The sequence below is a fragment of the Salvelinus sp. IW2-2015 genome, linkage group LG27 (assembly GCF_002910315.2).
Source record: "Salvelinus sp. IW2-2015 linkage group LG27, ASM291031v2, whole genome shotgun sequence".
Taxonomy (NCBI): domain Eukaryota; kingdom Metazoa; phylum Chordata; class Actinopteri; order Salmoniformes; family Salmonidae; genus Salvelinus; species Salvelinus sp. IW2-2015.
This window is the reverse complement of record NC_036867.1, coordinates 31,155,689-31,174,805: the sequence shown is the minus strand read 5'-3', so window position 1 is coordinate 31,174,805 and position 19,117 is coordinate 31,155,689. Positions and strand designations below refer to the sequence as shown.

The following is a 19,117-nucleotide window of genomic DNA, read 5'->3' as shown; positions in this document are numbered from 1 at the left end:
ATGGAGTGGAGCAGAGTCCAGGCTTTGTGGAATTCAGCTCCGACTACATCAATCCGCCAACTACATCAATCCGCCCCCAAAAAATGTTGCGTGCCTTTCTTTGTAGTTGCGTGCCTTTTCCTCTGTAGTTGCGTTCCTTTCTTTGTTTGCTGAAATTCACACTTTTTCAATGAATGTGTTGCATGTGGCAATTGAATCTCAACAAGGAAACGATCGGTGGTTATATTAAATTAACATTTAATGAAAAAGTATTAATTTCAGCAAACAAAAAAAGGCACGCAACTACAGAGGACAAACATAGTTACAATGTAAGCGTTTAATCATTAAAATGTTGAAGTATTGACCTTGGGTGAATTGATGTAGTCAGAAGCGAGAGGTTTTACTCTGCCCAAAATCTGTCCATAAAAATAAGCCCAAGGAAGAGGGTTTTAAACAAAATTGGTTTTGGGAGGCTGGCTTCTTGACTGGAGGCTTTACTGAGTTTGAAGTGGAGGGAGTACAGGGCTTAGCATGTCTCTCTCGAGGATGCTAAAAAGAGATTTTGGCTTGGAGAAGTTAAATATTTTCAGAAGGAGTCAGGTAATTGGTTAAGGGAGGAGGATTGGAGGGAAAGAGAGAGGAGGTTGAAAAGACTGAAGGAGGCAGAGGATAGGTTTGAATCTGTTGAAGCTAGCAATAACAAGGGAGAGGGTATGTCGAGGAAGATTGGTGTCAAGTTCAAACAGAGTGGGCCGGACACCAGTTTGAGTTCTGGAGGTGAAATGGAAGGGGTAGAAGGAATTGTGAGGAGCTCGGAGCCTGAGCCTTGCATTGATGGACATGGTTATGGTAAAGTTATGTTTTGTCCAGTGGGAGTGAGATTTTTGAAGAGGGTGGAACCAGGCCTTTTGGCTGATCCATGGGTAGTTGGGTGGAAAAGACGGGTGGAAAAGATGGTGGTTGCTGTTGAGTCGGTGAAGGTAACCTTAAGTGGACTTGTGATGTTTGTTCGTGTTTCTTCAGATCAGAGGGAGAGGGCGCTCTGTGCGACGCAACCCAGGGAAATACCTGTATCTTGCTTGCGCTTAGGCACAGGGCACCATTGAAGGGAGTGATTTCTGGGTTAGCGTTAAGTGTGGAGGTGGAGCAATTTATGTTGAAGATTCCTGGTGTTTGTGCCACTCGCCACTTGGTGCGTGCAGATCCGGTGGGGGGCATGGTGATTCAGAATCTTTACTTAACACAGTAATGTTAGGATATATGAGTTATGCTGTTAAAGCTTTTGTGGCGAATACACTGCGGTGTTATATGTATCACGTTTATGGGCATGTCACAGAAGTGTGTAGGAGGGAGATTCCAAGATGTGGGAAGTGTGTAGGAGGACATGGGACAGAGGAATGTGCCGTTTTGGTGGGAAAAGTTGTGCGTCTCAACTGTAGGAGTGCCCATGTTGCTAGAGATCGGACGTGTCCGGTGAGAAAGAGGCAGGCTGATGTGGCCAGGGTCAGAGTAGTGCAGAAGATGTGGTATGCTAAGGCAGTGAAGAAAGTAGATGAGGGTGAATCAAGGTTGAGGGATTCTGAGAGGAGCCCTGTGAATAGTAGATCTGCGCCAGAACCGAGGAATAGGCCAATGAGTGATACAGTAAGGTTGGCTTCTTAGCGTTCGTTATCAACTGTACCGCAGAGATGGATTATAAGTCACAGAAAATAGATGTTGTGGTGGCAGCTGCAGAGTAGTACTTGGGGTTACGGGAGTTGACTTCAGAAGTTACAGGGTGTGTTGAGTGGTCGTGTCCCGTCCTCACAGGCCGTTGYCCTGGGGTAGGATCAGATAGGGTTAAAGTAGTGGAATAAGGTGGTGGGTTTTAATGAGTGTAGGGTTAGTTGGTAGGGTAATTAAAAATATGTTACGTTTGACATTTTAAATTTAAGAAAATCCCATTTCCCCTTTTCCCATTTTGTATCACAACTATTGGTCAGTTGGGGGCTGTAATGCAACATACTGGATGCCAACTGCTGTTAAAAAAGAAGAAGAAGAAGAAGAAGAACTGAGGAATTTTTACATTTTTGGTCAATTAAAGAGTGTCGAATTTGGTCAACAAAAAATGTAATTGCTAATTTGCTGCGTGAGGCTTATTTGATCGAAGAGAAGTGTTATAATGGTTAGGTTGTTACGAATGCAGTAATATAAGTGGCACACGTGGCATTTCGGCAAATATGAAGAAAACAAAGCGACTTTATATCTGAGTTTTTCCTGTAATATAGATAGAGGACTCATCATGGATATAACCTGTTTGAGCATGGACATTGCCATTGAGGGCTTCCACCATTTTAAAGTAGTTATTTGGGTGGGGATTCCTATACGTTGGGAGCAATCAGCCAATGATGAAGAAGAAWATTGATTACTTTAAAATGGAGATTGCCTCAATGGCATTGCCCATGCTGTCACAAATGCTATAATGGCACAAATACAAAGATGAGTCCTCTATCTATCTCTATGGCCTGTTCACGTGCATATCTGCCCTCTCATTGGCTTGAATGGTCACACCTGATCTCTCCTCCTCCTGTTTGCTTTCCATCTTCGAGGACATGTATTTCCATTGTTAGAGCGGTCACTCGAATATCTTGTCAATATACTAGACAATATTTGTCTCTGCTCCACTCCGTTCGTGGAGTTCATCAAAACCCACTAAGCATTTACCGACGACGACATCCTTTGGAAGTCTTTTTTTGGTCATGTCTGGACGTCTTTTCTTGGTGCAGTCCGGACCGGCCTTGATTTCAACGTCCAAGGAGGCGACTATATTTGGTTCAGATTTTGCCCTGTCTGGACCGGCCTTGATTTCAACGTCCACAGACCTTTATTTGGCCCAAACATAGACGTCTATAATTTGTTCAGATTTGGTCCAGTCTGGATAGGCCTATATTTGGCCCAAACATAGACGTCTATAATTGGTTCAGATTCGTTCTGGTTCAGACCGGCATTGATTTGACCCAAACATAGATGTACAGTTGAAGTGGAAAGTTTACATACACCTTAGCCAAATACATATCCTTAGTTTTTCACAATCCCTGACATTTAATCCTAGTAAAAATGATCTGTCTTAGGTCAGTTAAGATCACCACTTTATTTTAAGAATGTGAAATGTCATAATAATAGTAGAGAGAATGAATTATTTCAGCTTTTATTTCTTTCATTACATTCCCAGTGTGTCAGAAGTTTACATACACTCAATTAGTATTTGGTAGCATTGCCTTTAAATTGTTTAACTTGGGTCAAACATTTCGGGTAGCCTTCCACAAGCTTTCCACAATAAGTTGGATGAATTTTGGACCATTCCTCCTGACAGAGCTGGTGTAACTGAGTCAGGTTTGTAGGCCTCCTTGCTCGCACATGCTTTTTCAGTTCTGCCCACAAATTTTCTATAGGATTGAGGTCAGGGCTTTGTGATGGCCACTCCAATACCTTGACGTTGTTGTTATGCTTGGAGTCATTGTCCATTTGGAAGACCCATTTGCGACCAAGCTTTAACTTCCTGACTGATGTCTTGAGATTTTGCTTCAATATATCCACATAATTGTCCTACCTCATGATGCCATCTATTTTATGAAGTGCACCAGTCCCTCCTGCAGCAAAGCACCCCCACAACATGATGCTGCCACCCCTGTGCTTCACAGTTGGGATGATGTTCTTCGGCTTGCAAGCGTCCCCTTTTTACTCCAAACATAACGATGGTCATTATGGCCAAACTATTTTTGCTTCATCAGACCAGAGGACATTTCTCCAAAAAGTACGATCTTCGTCCCCATGTGCAGCTGCAAACCGTAGTCTGGCTTTTTTATGGCAGTTTTTGGAGCAGTGGCTTCTTCTTTGCTGAGCGGCCTTTCAGGTTATGTCGAAATAGGACTCGTTTTACTGTGGATATAGATACTTTTGTACCTGTTTCCTCCAGCATCTTCACAAGGTTCTTTGCTGTTGTTCTTGGATTGATTTGCACTTTTCGCCACAAAGTATCTCTAGGAGACAGAACGCGTCTCCTTACTGAGCGGAATGACGGCTGCGTGGTCCTATGGTGTTTATACTTGTGTACTATTGTTTCTACAGATGAACGTGGTACTTCAGGCGTTGGATGAGCCAGACTTGTGGAGGTCTACATTTTTTTCTTGGCTGATTTCTTTTGATTTTCCCATGATGTCAAGCAAAGAGGCACTGAGTTTGAAGGTAGGCCTTGAAATACATCCACAGGTACACCTCCAATTGACTCAAATGATGTCAATTAGCCTAACAGAAGCTTCTAAAGCATGACATAATTTTCTTGAGTTTTCCAAGCGGTGTAAAGGCACAGTCAAATTAGTGTATGTAAACTTCTGACCCAGTAGAATTGTGATACGGTGAATTATAAATGAAAATAACCTGTCTGTAAACAATTGTTGGAAAAATGACTTATGTCATGCACAAAGTAGTGCATGCACAAAGTAGTCCTAACCGACTTGCCAAAACTATAGTTTGTTAACAAGAAATTTGTGGAGTGATTGGAAAACAGGCTTTAATGACCCCAACCTAAAAGTATGTGAACTCCCGAATTCAACTGTATATAATTGGTTCAGATTTGGCCCGGTCCAGACCGGACCAAATCTGAACCAATCATAGATAGTCTATGTTTCACAATTTTGGACAGCACAGCACAGCAGAGTACAGTACATCACAGTACAAGTACACAGTACAGTAAAGAAATTTAGAGAAATAGTAGAGTATAATACAGTAGAGCACAGTAAACTGTATTGTACTGTACTCTACTGAATTAAACTATATTGTACTGTACTCTAATGAATTAAACTGTAGTATACTGTATTGCACCGTACTCTACTGTACTGTAAAGAAATGTAGAGAATAGTAGAGTATAATACAGTAGAGCACAGTAACTGTATTGTACTGTACTCTACTGAATTAAACTATATTGTACTGTACTCTAATGAATTAAACTGTAGTATACTGTATTGCACCGTACTCTACTGTACTGTAGTTTACTGAATTAAACTCTGATGTCCTGTCCCGTCCATATGTACCGACTGTCCCTGTAACTCTACTGTGTTCTACTGTACTAAACTGTGCCGTACTATACTGTGATGTTCAAACTTGTGAAACACAGCCTAGACGTCTATGATTCATTCAGCTTTGGATCTGGTCTGCACCGAGTAAATTTGTACTTGTTTGAGGGCGGAGTTCATTAGGATAATACCCAGCATGCTTATTTTTAAAGTTTACATTTTGGTAATTCAGCAGATGCTCTTATCCAGTCAGTACATTCAGCTAAGGTACACAAACAAAAATATCACAGTCATAGCAAGAAAAAAATGATGTAACTGTTATTGAGAATGTTATTGTAGTTGAAGTGGTCTTTTGGTTTATTCAGTAGGTCAGACTACTTTGAACACCATTGCTGCCAGTTTTAAAGCTCATAAAAAAAGCTACCATAAGTGCATGAGACATGGGAGCAATAATAAATATTTTGCTGCAATCTCCAGTTGGCTCCTCTGTCCTATATTAAGGATGTACTCCGAGATTAAATAGTACCCGCAAAACACCAGTCTCAACGTCAACAGCAAAGAGGCGACTCCGGGATGCTGGCCTTCTAGGCAGAGTTCCTCTGTCCAGTGTCTGTGTTATTTTGCCCATCTTAATCTTTTATTTTTATTGGCCAGTCTGAGATATGGCTTTTTCTTTGTAACTCTGCCCAGAAGGCCAGCATCCCAGAGTCGCCTCTTTACTGTTGACGTTGAGACTGGTGTTTTGTGGGTACTATTTAATGAAGCTGCCAGTTGAGGACTTGTGAGGTGTCTGTTTCTCAAACTAGACACTGTAATGTATTTGTCCTCTTGCTCAGTTGTGCACCGGGGCCTCCCACTCCTCTTTCTATTCTGGTTASAGCCAGCTTGCGCTGTTCTGAGAAGGGAGTAGTACACAGCGTTGTACGAGATCTTCAGTTTCTTGGCAGTTTCTCGCATGGAATAACCTTCATTTCTCAGAACAAGAATAGACTGACGAGTTTCAGAAGAAAGTTCTTTGTTTCTGGACATTTTGAGCCTGTAATCGAAACCACAAATCCTGATCCTCTAGACACTCAACTAGTCTAAAGAGGGACCATTTTATTGCTTCTTTAATCAGACAACAGTTTTCAGCTGTGCTAACATAACTGCAAAATGGTTTTCTAATGATCAATTAGCCTTTTAAAATGAGAAACTTGGATTAGCTAACATAACATGCCATTGGAACACAGGAGTGATGGTTGCTGATAATGGGCCTCTGTACGCCTATGTAGATATTCCATTTAAAACAAATCCGCCGTTTCCAGCTACAATAGTCATTTACAACATTAACAATGTCTACACTGTATTTCTGATCAATTTGATGTTATTTTAAATAGACAAAAAAAAWTGCTTTTCTTTCAAAAACAAGGACATTTCAAAGTGACACAAAACTTCTGAATAGTAGTGTATATAAAGTACCAGTCAAAAGTTTGGACACACCTACTCATTCAAGGGTTTTTCGTTATTTTTTACTATTTTCTACATTGTAAAATAATAGTGAAGAAATCAATACTATGAAATAACACATATGGAATCATGTAGTAAGCAAAAAAATGTTAATCAAAATATATTTTAGATTTTCACGGTGGGAAGTACACATGTGGAGATCATCCTTTCACCCACTCTGCGTCTCACAAAGACATGGCGGTTGGAACCAAAAATCTCAAATTTGGACTCATCAGACCAATGGACAGATTTCCACTGGTCTAATGTCCATTGCTCATGTTGCTTGGCCCAAGCAAGCCTCTTCTTTATGTTGATGTCTTTTAGTAGTGGTTTCTTTGCAGAAATTCGACCATGAAGGCCTGATTCACGCAGTCTCCTCTTAACAGTTGATGTTGAGATGTGTCTGTTACTTTAATTCTGTGAAGCATTTTTTTCACTGCCATTTCTGAGGCTGGTAACTCTAATGAACTTATCCTCTGCAGCAGAGGTAACTCTGTGTCTTCCTTTTTTGTGGCGGCCCTCACGAGAGCCAGTTTCATCATAGCGCTGGATGGTTTTTGCAACTACATTTGAAGAAAGTTCTTGAAATGTTCAGGATTGACTGATCTTCATGTCTTAAAGTAATGATGGACTGCCGTTTCTCTTTGCTCATTTGAGCTGTTCTTGTCATAATATGGACTTGGTCTTTTACCATATAGGTCTATTTTCTGTATACCACCCCTACTTTGTCACAACACAACTGATTGGCTGAAACGCATTAAGAAGGAAATAAATTCCACAAATTAACTTTTAACAAGGCATACCTGTTAATTGAAATGCAAAAGAGCAAGGCAAAAGGTGGCTACTTTGAAGAATTTCAAATATAAAATATATTTTGATTTGTTTAACAGTTTTATGGTTACTACATGATTCCACATTTGTTCTACAATGTAGAAAATAGTAAAAATAAAGAAAAACCCTTGAATGAGCAGGTGTGTCCAAACTTTTGACTGGTACTGTATGTGCAGTTGAAATTTGGCCATAGAATCAACGTCCGGAAAATATGTATTTTCACCTTTCATTCAGCACATAAAATGCACCTGATTTCAACATCCGTAAAATATGTATTTTCAACGTCCACAAAATACATATTTTCGATGTCCAGAAAATGTAACCCTTATTTAACTAGGCAAGTCAGTTAATTAACAACAAATTCTTATTTACAATGACGGTCTACCGGGGAACAGTGGGTTAACTGCCTTGTTCAGGGGCAGAACAACAGGTTTTTACCTTGTCAGTTTAGAGATTTAATATAAACCTCCCTCACGTAAAATACGTTTTTTCTATATCCGGAATATATGTATTTTCAATGTCCACAAAATACATATTAGCGATGTTTAGAAAATACGTATTTTCGATATCCAGAAAATAAACCCGGAAAATACGTCTTCTCACCTTTCATTCCGCACCTAAAATGCACCTGACGTCTGGAAAATACATCTAAAAGACAAGATAATTTGCTTACTGGGAAACTACTTCATGGAGTTGAGTTTTGTCAGCTAGGGAGTATATTGCTTTTTTGCATTGTCTCTCTTCCTTCATGGGTTGATCTGAACAGGACAGGTTAAACAACTTCCTATAAGAATCCATCATATTTATTTCACCTATCCAATGTTCTTCGATCAGAGCATATGAAGGAGAGGACATAAAAGGAGGAATCCACGCAGACTATTGAGATGTATCCCAACTATGAACGGTTCTCTTCCTCTGATTGGATTCCAGTCATCTTTAGGCTGCCCGAGCTCGCTTTCGATTTGACGAGAGGGCGTTTGAGTAAACGGAGGGGAGGGGTCTGAGGGTGGAGTAAAGAAAAAAACAAAGACAATCCACACCAAACGCCATCTTGAAACTGTGGCACTGGTCACAGGAGAGGGAAACGTTGAGGATACTGCACGCTTGGGAAAATGATGTACTGCCGTTCTTGTCTTTGATACACTCATGACTTGACAGCAGCGTGTTGTCAAAACTTATTCGCTGTTGATCTCATGTGCGTTTCCCAACGACGTGTCTGATAACATTTTGGTTGCTCCAAAGCTGCAATTGGATACGATTTTTACAGACACTGGTTGCCAGTTTTTACGGTGTGCACAACTAGCTCGTAAAAGCCAACTGACAGAACACATTGCAATCCATTGGGAAGGGGAATTACAATGTTTCTGTTTGGAATCGGATTATGCACTAGCATAACGTTAACTTTACATTTTGGAAGGTGAAGACAGCGTCGTGAGTACCAAGAAATGAGCTGTATCAAATATAACGTTAGTCCGCGAAATGTGGTGTATTGAAACGTCTTTCTTATCTAGCTAGCTGACGTTAGATCATTTACTATAGCTAGAAAACGACGTAATTTTAAACTACCTGAAGCTAGCTAAGATTGAGGGTTAATTAGATATGTTCCATGATATTTTTGCTAATTTGACTGCTTAGCATTATTACCTGGTTTCGTCTAACTAGGTAAATTAACAAGATTGAATGTAAAGAAAGGTAACAAATGTTAAACACTGGAATAGTTGCCTAGTATTATTGCTAGCTACTAGTACTGTAAGGTGCTACGGATAGTTAGACCAACCTGCAACAAGTCAGTCATTAGCTATGGTTTTAACCATTTTGTAGCCTCTAGCTAGCTACACAAGTATCACCTCTTCCACATTTGTGGACATAATTCTTCAGGACCTTCAACTGTGTAACGTAGTAGCAAGCCTCTTGGCTGGCCAGTGGATATTTTGGAGTCTTCTCAACAAACACCTGTCAACTGGAAAGTCCGTGTTAATACCACACTATGTTGACAATACTAGCTTGCAAACTAGCTGGCTAAGTTAGTTACATTTTTCTTTTTTTGCACAGACCTTCACAACACACAGTGGAGGAGCAAACCTTTGCAGCTGTGTGTTGTTTATTTCCCGGAAATAAAAGGATTTCAATTGGATTGAAAATGGGAGCCGCTAGCGAGCTGGCGTTTGCTGTTTTTCTCATCTCGTTTTCCTCAGGTRGGTGGATATCTGTTGGTAAAATAATTGGCTTTGTATGTATGGTTGTGTTAGAAATATTGTACTACTGTACACAGTCAGTGATACAATGCGTCTTGGCCTTTGACCGTGACACCTGCCTCATTTTAAAGTTTATTACACTTTGCTTGAACAGAGATCCCGATTTGTTTTTCTTTCTCATTAACAAGTATACTGATACCTCCTGTTATGTAAAAAATGCAATTTGTTGCATGGCTCAGTCTGTGCAGTAGCAGTGATTGGATACTTTAATCCACTTGGATGAGTGGGAAGATATACAGTGGGGAGAACAAGTATTTGATACACTGCCGATTTTGCATATTTTCCTACTTACAAAGCATGTAGAGGTCTGTAATTTTTATCATAGGTACACTTCAACTGTGAGAGACGGAATCTAAAACAAAAATCCCGAAAATCACATTGTATGATTTTTAAGTAATTAATTAGCATTTTATTCCATGACATAAGTATTTGATACATCAGAAAAGCAGAACTTAATATTTGGTACAGAACCTTTGTTCAATTACAGAGATCATACGTTTTCCTGTAGTTCTTGACCAGGTTTGCACACACCTGCAGCAGGGATTTTGGCCCACTCCTCCATACAGACCTTCTCCGATCCTTCAGGTTTCGGGCTGTCGCTGGGCATACAGACTTTCAGCTCCCTCCAAAGATTTTCTATTGGGTTCAGGTCTGGAGACTGGCTAGGCCACTCCAGGACCTTGAGATACTTCTTCGGAGCCACTCCTTAGTTGCCCTGGCTGTGTGTTTCAGGTCGTTGTCATGCTGGAAGACCAGCCACGACCCATCATCAATGCTCTTACTGAGGGAAGGAGGTTGTTGGCTAAGATCTCGCAATACATGGCCCCATCCATCCTCCCCTCAATACGGTGCAGTCGTCCTGTCCCCTTTGCAGAAAAGCATCCCCAAAGAATGATGTTTCCACCTCCATGCTTCACGGTTGGGATGGTGTTCTTGGGGTTGTACTCATCCTTCTTCTTCCTCCAAACACGGCGAGTGGAGTTTAGAACAAAAGCTCTATTTTTTGAATCATCAGACACCACATGACCTTCTCCCATTCCTCCTCTGGATCATCCAGATGGTCATTGGCAAACTTCAGACGGGCCTGGACATGCGCCTGCTTGAGCAGGGGGACCTTGTGTGCGCTGCAGGATTTTAATCCATGACGGCGTAGTGTGTTACTAATGGTTTTCTTTGAGACTGTGGTCCCAGCTCTCTTCAGGTCATTGACCAGGTCCTGCCGTGTAGTTCTGGGCTGATCCCTCACCTTCCTCATGACATTGATGCCCCACGAGGTGAGATCTTGCATGGAGCCCCAGACCGAGGGTGATTGACCATCATCTTGAACTTCTTCTATTTTCTTCTATTTTCTAATAATTGCGCCAACAGTTGTTGCCTTCTCACCAGCTGCTTGCCTATTGTCCTGTAGCCCATCCCAGCCTTGTGCAGGTCTACAATTTTATCCCTGATGTCCTTAAACAGCTCTCTGGTCTTGGCCATTGTGGAGAGGTTGGAGTCTGTTTGATTGAGTGTGTGACAGGTGTCTTTTATACAGGTAACGAGTTCAAACAGTGCAGTTAATACAGGTAATGAGTGGAGAACAGGAGGGCTTCTTAAAGAAAACCTAACAGGTCTGTGAGAGCTGGAATTCTTACTGGTTGGTAGGTGATCAAATACTTATGTCATGCAATAAAATGCAAATGAATTACTTAAAAATCATAAATGTGATTTTCTGGATTTTTGTTTTAGATTCCGTCTCTCACAGTTGAAGTGTACCTATGATAAAAATTACAGACCTCTACATGCTTTGTAAGTAGGAAAACCTGCAAAATCGGCAGTGTATCAAATACTTGTTCTCCCCACTGTATGTTGATTCATAATGTAAGACGAATTGCAGTGTGTGGAAATACCTGGAATATGCCTCTTCCTCAGTGTGTGCCGCATTACATTTCCAGTGCACCAAGACCACTGACAAAAAAAAAAAAATCACTCAGAAGCATCCATGGTGCTATCATCTGAGGGGAACTAGCCATAAGTCACCTATGCCATCTATCATTTTGTAGTGTTAGGGGTCAAAATGAAACTGTATATGGTGTTTTACTTTGTATTTCATGTCATATAGAAGCTTCTCAGGAACACAACACTATATTTCATGAGGATAGGACTTACTGTTGCTGAGATCTTATCTGAAGTTATCTTTAAAGGTCAAAGACCAGTCCACAACCTTATGTTAATCCCTAGTCAATAATGGCACCAAATCACCTGTTGGGATTCTTACATTCAACATGTTTTTTCCCCAATAAGATATTGTTTTGCCATTTTTAGGGTTGGTGTAGAACAGAGATGATTCAAGTAAAATGTATTATATTAAAATGCAATATTACACAAACATGGCACTTAATATGCAAATGAGTCAGTACGGAATACAATTACAGTAATGCAAGACCAAGAATTTTAAGGTAGGTTGGTCATATTATAAATGATCATGATTTATGCAAAACAGAATGTGTAACAATATGAACCAATTTATGAAATTAGAATGCAACTTTTTATACTACTTTATGCACAGTAAACTCAGCAAAAAAAAGATGTCGCTTTTTCAGGACCCAGTCTTTCAAAGATAATTTGTAATAATCCAAATAACTTCACAGATCTTCATTGTAAAGGGTTTAAAACGTCTTACGGCTGAGATCCCGTTAACGGGATCGATATGACAACAGCCAGTGAAAGTGCAGGGCGCCAAATTCAAACAGATCTCATCATTAAAATTCCTCAAACATACAAGTATTTTACACCATTTTAAAGATTAACAAGTTTATCTCACCACAGTGTCCGATTTCAAAAAGGCTTTACGACGAAAGCATACCATGCGATTATGTTAGGTCAGCACCTAGTCACAGAAAAACACAGCCATTTTTCCAGCCAAAGAGAGGAGTCACAAAAAGCAGAAATGGAGAAAATGTATCACTAACCTTTGATCTTCATCAGATGACACGCATAGGACTTCATGTTACACAATACATGTATGTTTTTTTAGATAAAGTCCTTATTTATATCCAAAAATCTCGGTTTACAGTGGCGCGTTATGTTTTGCTTCCAAAACATCCGGTGATTTTGCAGAGAGCCACACAAATTTACAGAAATACTCATAATAAACATTGCTAAAAGATACAAGTGTTATGCATGGAACTTTAGATAAACTTCTCCATAATGCAACCGCTGTGTCAGCTTTCAAAAAAGCTTTACGGAAAAAGCACACCATGCAATAATCTGAGTACAGCGCTCAGACCAAAACAAGTTATACAGATACCCGCCATGTTGTGGAGTCAACAGAAGTCAGAAATAGCATAAATATTCACTTAGCTTTGATCTTCATCAGAATGCACTCCCAGGAATCCCAGTTCCACAATAAATGTTTGTTTTGTTCGATAAAGACCATTTATGTCCAAATACCTCCTTTTAGTTTGCGCGTTTAGTTCACAAATCCAAGTTCACGAAGCGCAGGCCAGACAAAGTAAAAAAAAATCCATTACAGTTCGTAGATACATGTCAAACGACGTATAGAATCAATCTTTAGGATGTTTTTAACAAATCTTCAACAATGTTCCAACCGGAGAATTCCTTTGTCTTTAGAAATGCAATGGAACGCAGCTAACTCTCACGGGCGTGCGCGAGACTATGCTCATGGCACTCTGCCGGACCTCTTACTCAATCAGCTCTTATTCTCCCCTCCACAGTAGAAGCCTGAAACAAGGTTCTAAAGACTGTTGACATCTAGTGGAAGCCTTAGGAGGTGCAATCGGGCCAAATTTTACACTGTATATTGGATAGGCAAAGACTTAAACCTACAAACCTCAGATTTCCCACTTCCTGGTTGGATTTTCTTCTCAGGTTTTTGCCTGCCATATGAGTTCTGTTATACTCACAGACATCATTCAAACAGTTTTAGAAACTTCAGAGTGTTTTCTATCCAAATCTACTAATAATATGCACATCTTAGCTTCTGGGCCTGAGTAGCAGGCATTTTACTCTGGGCACCTTATTCATCCAAGCTACTCAATACTGCCCCCCAGCCATAAGAAGTTAAACACTGTTTCCCATGCTTGTTCAATGTACCTTAAATAATTAATGAACATGCACCTGTGGAACGGTCGTTAAGACACTAACAGCTTACAGACAGTAGGCAATTAAGGTCACAGTTATGCAAACTTTGTACGCTAAAGAGGCCTTTCTACTGACTCTAAAAATACCAAAAGAAAGACGCCCGGGGTCCCTGCTGATCTGCATTAATGTGCCTTAGGCATGCTGTAAGGAGGCATGAGGACTGCAGATGTGGCCAGGGCAATAAATTGTCATCTCTGTACTGTGAGACAGCGCTACAGGGAGACAGGACGGACAGCTGATCCGAACATCATACATGCGGGATGGGTACAGGATGGGAACAACAACTGCCTGAGTTACACTAGGAACGCACAATCCCTCCATCAGTGTTCAGACTGTCCGCAATAGGCTGGACTGAGGGCTTGTAGGCCTGTTGTAAGGCAGGTCCTCACCAGACATCACCGACAACATCGTCGCCTATGGGCACAAACCCACCGTCGCTGGATCAGACAGRACTGGCAAAAAGTGCTCTTCATTGCCGAGTCGCGGTTTTGTCTCACCAGGGGTGATGGTCAGATTCGCGTTTATCGTCGAAGGAATGCATTACACCGAGGCCTGTACTCTGGAGCGAGATCGATTTGGAGGTGGAGGGTCCGTCATGGTCTGAGGCGGTGTGTCACAGCATCATCGGATTGAGCTTGTTGTCATTGCAGGCAATCTCAATGCTATGCATTACAGGGAAGACATCCTCCTCCCTCATGAGGTACCCTTCCTGCAGGCTCATCCTGTTATGACCCTTCAGCATGACAATGCCACTGCGCGTTCTGTGCGTGATTTCCTGTAAGACAGGAATGTCAGTGTTTTGCCATGGCCAGCGAAGAGGCCGCATCTCAATCCCATTGAGCACATCTGGGAACTGTTGGATCGGAGGGTGAGGGCTAGGGCGATATTTTTTTTCTTTCTTCCCCAGAAATTTCTGAGAACTTGCAGGCTCCTTGGTGGAAGAGTGGGGTAACATCTCACAGCAAGAACTGGCAAATCTGGTGCAGTCCATGAGGAGGAGATGCACTGCAGTTCTAAATGCAGCTGGTGGCCACACCAGATACTGACTTTTGATTTTGTTCAGGGACACATTTTTCAATATCTGTTTGTCACATGTCCAGTTCATGTCTCAGTTGTATCTTGTTATGTTCATACAAATATTTAGACATGTTAAGTTTGCTGAAATTCTTATTTACAACTCGGGGTTTGGATCCAGCAACCTTTTGGAAACTGGCCCAACGCTCTAACCACTAGGCTACCTGCTGCCCCCAAATTAGTAGGGTTTTCCAAACTTTTGACTGGTACTGTACATGTATGGGGATTGGAAATGATGCTGGCACAATACAGCCCAGGGTTTCAGTTAGATACTGGCTTTTGGCCATTTTTTTCCCCAAATAATAAATCAGTAAACATTTTTTATTTATTTTTTAATAAAAATTACTACCAGCCAAAATGACTGGGAGTGGGAAAAAATCCCATTGCAAAATAATGCTTTTTATTTATTGATGGAAACACATTCTACTGTCATGCTTTTAGGTGTTGGATAAAGAAGATACATAAACAACTATCACACACGCACAGCATACAGAGCCTATTATCCTCAGCTTGTTGCTGCTGGAGTAAAATGTGCTGTTATAAGACCATATATTGCGCAACAATTCTAAGTACAGTCGCCTGTTAAAAACAGTTTTTGTGCACGGTTTAAAAGCTATTTTTATTTCTCAACTGATTATTGAAGCGCACCTCCCATTCACATGCAGGCAACGGTCTATCAGTTAAGAACAAATTGTTATTTACAAGGATGGGGGAACAGTGGGTTAACTGCCTTTGTTCAGGGGCAGAATGACAGATTTTTACCTTGTCAGCTTGGGGATTCGATCCAGCACCCTTTCGATAACTGGCCCAACGCTCTAACAATTAGGCTACCTATTTCTATGCTTCCCATTTTATTTTTTTGTACACAAGCTGAAAATACAATATYTTTGGTTATTGGTAAGACATTTCACAGCGGTTTAGATGGTACACTGATTCTCTACATTCTCTATACTTGTTTTGTCACAAACTGAAATTAGGCGAACTACTAGAATTTTAGCAACCAGGAAATGGCGGAGCGATTTCTGCTTAATGACCCTTTTCAAATTATACTCAAGACACATTTTAGATGCTTGTCACTGACAGCTGCTTCTCAATAATCAGCTAGTGCCATGCTCGCTGCCCAAATTGCACACTTCCCAAATAGGCATAGTAGAGGTCAACCAAAAAAATTCTTTTTTTTTTCTCTTTCTATTATATTTTTAATGATTTTTCAACGCCGATACCGATTATTGGAGGACCCAAAAAAAGCTGATACCGATTAATCGGCCGATTTTTATATGTATTTGTAATAATGCYAATTACAACAATACTGAATGAGCACTTATTTTAATGTAATATAATACATAAAATCTATTTAGACTCAAATAATGAAATATGTTCAATTTGGTTTAAATAATGCAAAAACAGTGTTGGAGAAGAAAGTAAAAGTGCAATATGTTTAAGTTTAAGTTCCTTGCTCAGAACATGAGAACATATGAAAGCTGGTGGTTCCTTTTTAAAATGAGTCTTCAATATTCCCAGTTAAGAAGTTTTAGGTTGTAGTTATTATAGGACTATTTCTCTCTATACCAATTGTATTTCATATACCTTTGACTATTGGATGTTCTTATAGGCACCATAGTATTGCCAGCCTAATCTCGGGAGTTGATAGGCTTGAAGTCATAAACAGTGCTGTGCTTCAAGCATTGCGAAGAGCTGCTGGCAAATGTAGGAAAGTGCTGTTTGAATGAATGCTTACGAGCCTGCTGCTGCCTACCACCGCTCAGTCAGACTGCTCTATCAAATATCAAATCAGACTTAATTATAATATAATAAACACACAGAAATACGAGCAATATGTTATTAATATGGTCAAATCCGTAAACTACTATTTTGAAAACAAAAAGTTTATTCTTTCAGTGAAATACGGAACGGATGGCAACCCTAAGTGTAAATATTGCTATTAAATTGCACAACCTTCAATATGTCATAATTATGTAAAATTCTGGCAAATTAATTACGGTCATTGTTAGGAAGAAATGGTCTTCACACAGTTCACAACGAGCCAGGCGGCCTAAACTGCTGCATATACCCTGTTAATATTGCCTGCTAACATGAATTTCTTAACTAAATATGCAGGTTAAAAAAAATATATACTTGTGTATTGATTTTAAGAAAGGCATTGATGTTCATTGTTAGGTACATTGGTGCAACGATTGTGCTTTTTTCGCAAATGCAGTTTTGTTAAATCATCACCCGTTTGGTGAAGTAGGCTGTGATTTGGTGATAAATTAACAGGCACCGCATTGATTATATGCGACGCAGGACAAGCTAGTTAAACTAGTAATATCATCAACCATGTGTAGTTAACTATTGATTATGTTAAGATTGATTTAGTTTTTTATAAGATAAGTTTAATGCTATCTAGCAAATAACCTTGGCTCATTGCTGCACTCGCGTAACAGGTGGTCAGCCTGCCACGCAGTCTCCTCGTGGATTGCAATGTAATCTGCCATAATCGGCGTCCAAAAATTCCGATTACCGAGTGTTATGAAAACTAGAAATCTGCCTTAATTAATCGGATCGGCCATGCCGATTTAATCGGTCGACCTCTAAGACATAAGCCTGCAAGCTTGTGATTTGAAGCAATGCACAGCAATGATTTTTTTTTATTTTTTAAAGAAGCTAATTATTCTCGATTCCTTTGTGGCTAAGTCATGCTTTCTGGTGAAGTATTTGAATAATATTATTTATTTCTGTATAGATAGGAGTAATTATATAGAGTTGTAGTCAGAAGTTTACATACACTTAGGTTGGAGTCATTAAAATTCGTTTTTCAACCACGCCAAAACTATAGTTTGTTATCAAGAAATTTGTGGAAAGTCGGTTAGGACATCTACTTTGTGCATGACAATAAGTAATTTTTCCAACAATTGTTTACAGTCAGATTATTTCACTTATAATTCACTTTATCACCATTCCAGTGGGTCAGAAGTTTACATACACTAAGTTGACTGACTTTAAACGGCTTGGAAATTTCAGAAAATGTAATGGCTTTAGAAGCTTCTGATGGGCTAATTGACATCATTTGAGTCAATTGGAGGTGTACCTGTGGATGTATTTCAAGTGTGTGCAAGCAAGGATGCCTACAAACCTGACTTACACCAGCTCTGGCAGGAGGAATGGGCCAAAATTCACCCAACTTATTGTGGGAAGCTTGTGGAAGGCTACAGGAAATGTTTGACCCAAGTTAAACAATTGAAAGGCAATGCTACCAAATACTAATTGAGTGTATGTACATTTCCGACCCACTGGGAATGTGATGAAATAAATAAAAGCTCAAATAAATCCTCTTCTATTATTCTGACATTTCACATTCTTAAAATAAAGTGGTGATCCTAACTGACCTAAACAGGGAATTTTTACTAGGAATAAATGTCAGGAATTGTGAAAAACTGAGTTTAAATGTATTTTGCTGAGATGTATAGTTTTGGCATATTTATTTGTAAACTTTCTTTTGTTGTCCAGAAGCCAAAGCACAACCCTAGTCATATTAGCAACCCATCCTAGTTATTGCATCTTTAGATTCTTTGTAATTTTCAAACAGATATTTGAATCTCTGTCACATATGGAAGCGCCATCAGGTGCACTGTTTAAAATGGTGTTTTCTGGCACATTGCATTTTGGAAAGTGTTTGAAAATAATGTTTTATAAGCTGTTAATTAAATCAGTTGCATGTTCTGTTAAGATGCATTACCATTTTAAATGTGATTTATGTCATTCTGAGCACCGTGAGTGGAAGCCCTAATGGGTTATGCACCCAATGGCGGGTAAATTCAAATCTTCCCGGGTCACGTTGTTCAGCGCCACATTTTTCCTAACCGAAACCCTGATACAGCCACTACAGAGCAGCGCTGCCTCTCGCCCAAAGCGTTACCTCAGCGAACGGCGTCAAGCCAACATACTCCCTCATACAGCTAGCTAGCATCTTGTCATGAAAACAGGTGGGAATGTGAATTTTGACTTCTCATACACCAAAATGTAACTACAAAACTCTACTTTGTAACCTGTTATATTTTTTTAGTGTCTCTAAAAACATCTGATTGACCAAAGCGAAGGAAAAAATATTTAACCTTCTATTTCAGTCCAATGGATGTCTGATGACTGTGAAACCCTCAGAACGTTCCCATACTTGTTGGCAATACAATGTCAATCTTACTCTGGTCGAGAGTAATTCCAATGGCAAAGAGCAAATATGAGCACACGGGTTTCGTGAAGGTTTGTTTGAATCTGTTTGAAGACAGATTTGATTTGACCGTT

General features: G+C 40.0%; 1 protein-coding gene across 6 annotated transcripts in view; it reads left to right on the top strand.

The window, feature by feature from the left end:
* Positions 1-8,392: 8,392 nt before the first annotated feature.
* LOC111953286 (activin receptor type-2A) overlaps positions 8,393-19,117 on the top strand; it is a 50,286-nt gene continuing 39,561 nt past the window's right edge. For 4 of the 6 annotated variants that reach the window (XM_070435474.1, XM_023972467.2, XM_023972468.2 and 1 more), the window contains exon 1: positions 8,393-9,541. In XM_070435474.1, coding sequence (XP_070291575.1) covers positions 9,487-9,541 — 55 coding nt within the window. In that variant the 5' untranslated portion in view covers positions 8,393-9,486. The remainder of the gene's footprint in view (positions 9,542-19,117) is intronic. The other 2 variants (XM_023972465.2, XM_023972466.2) reach the window with 2 other exon arrangements.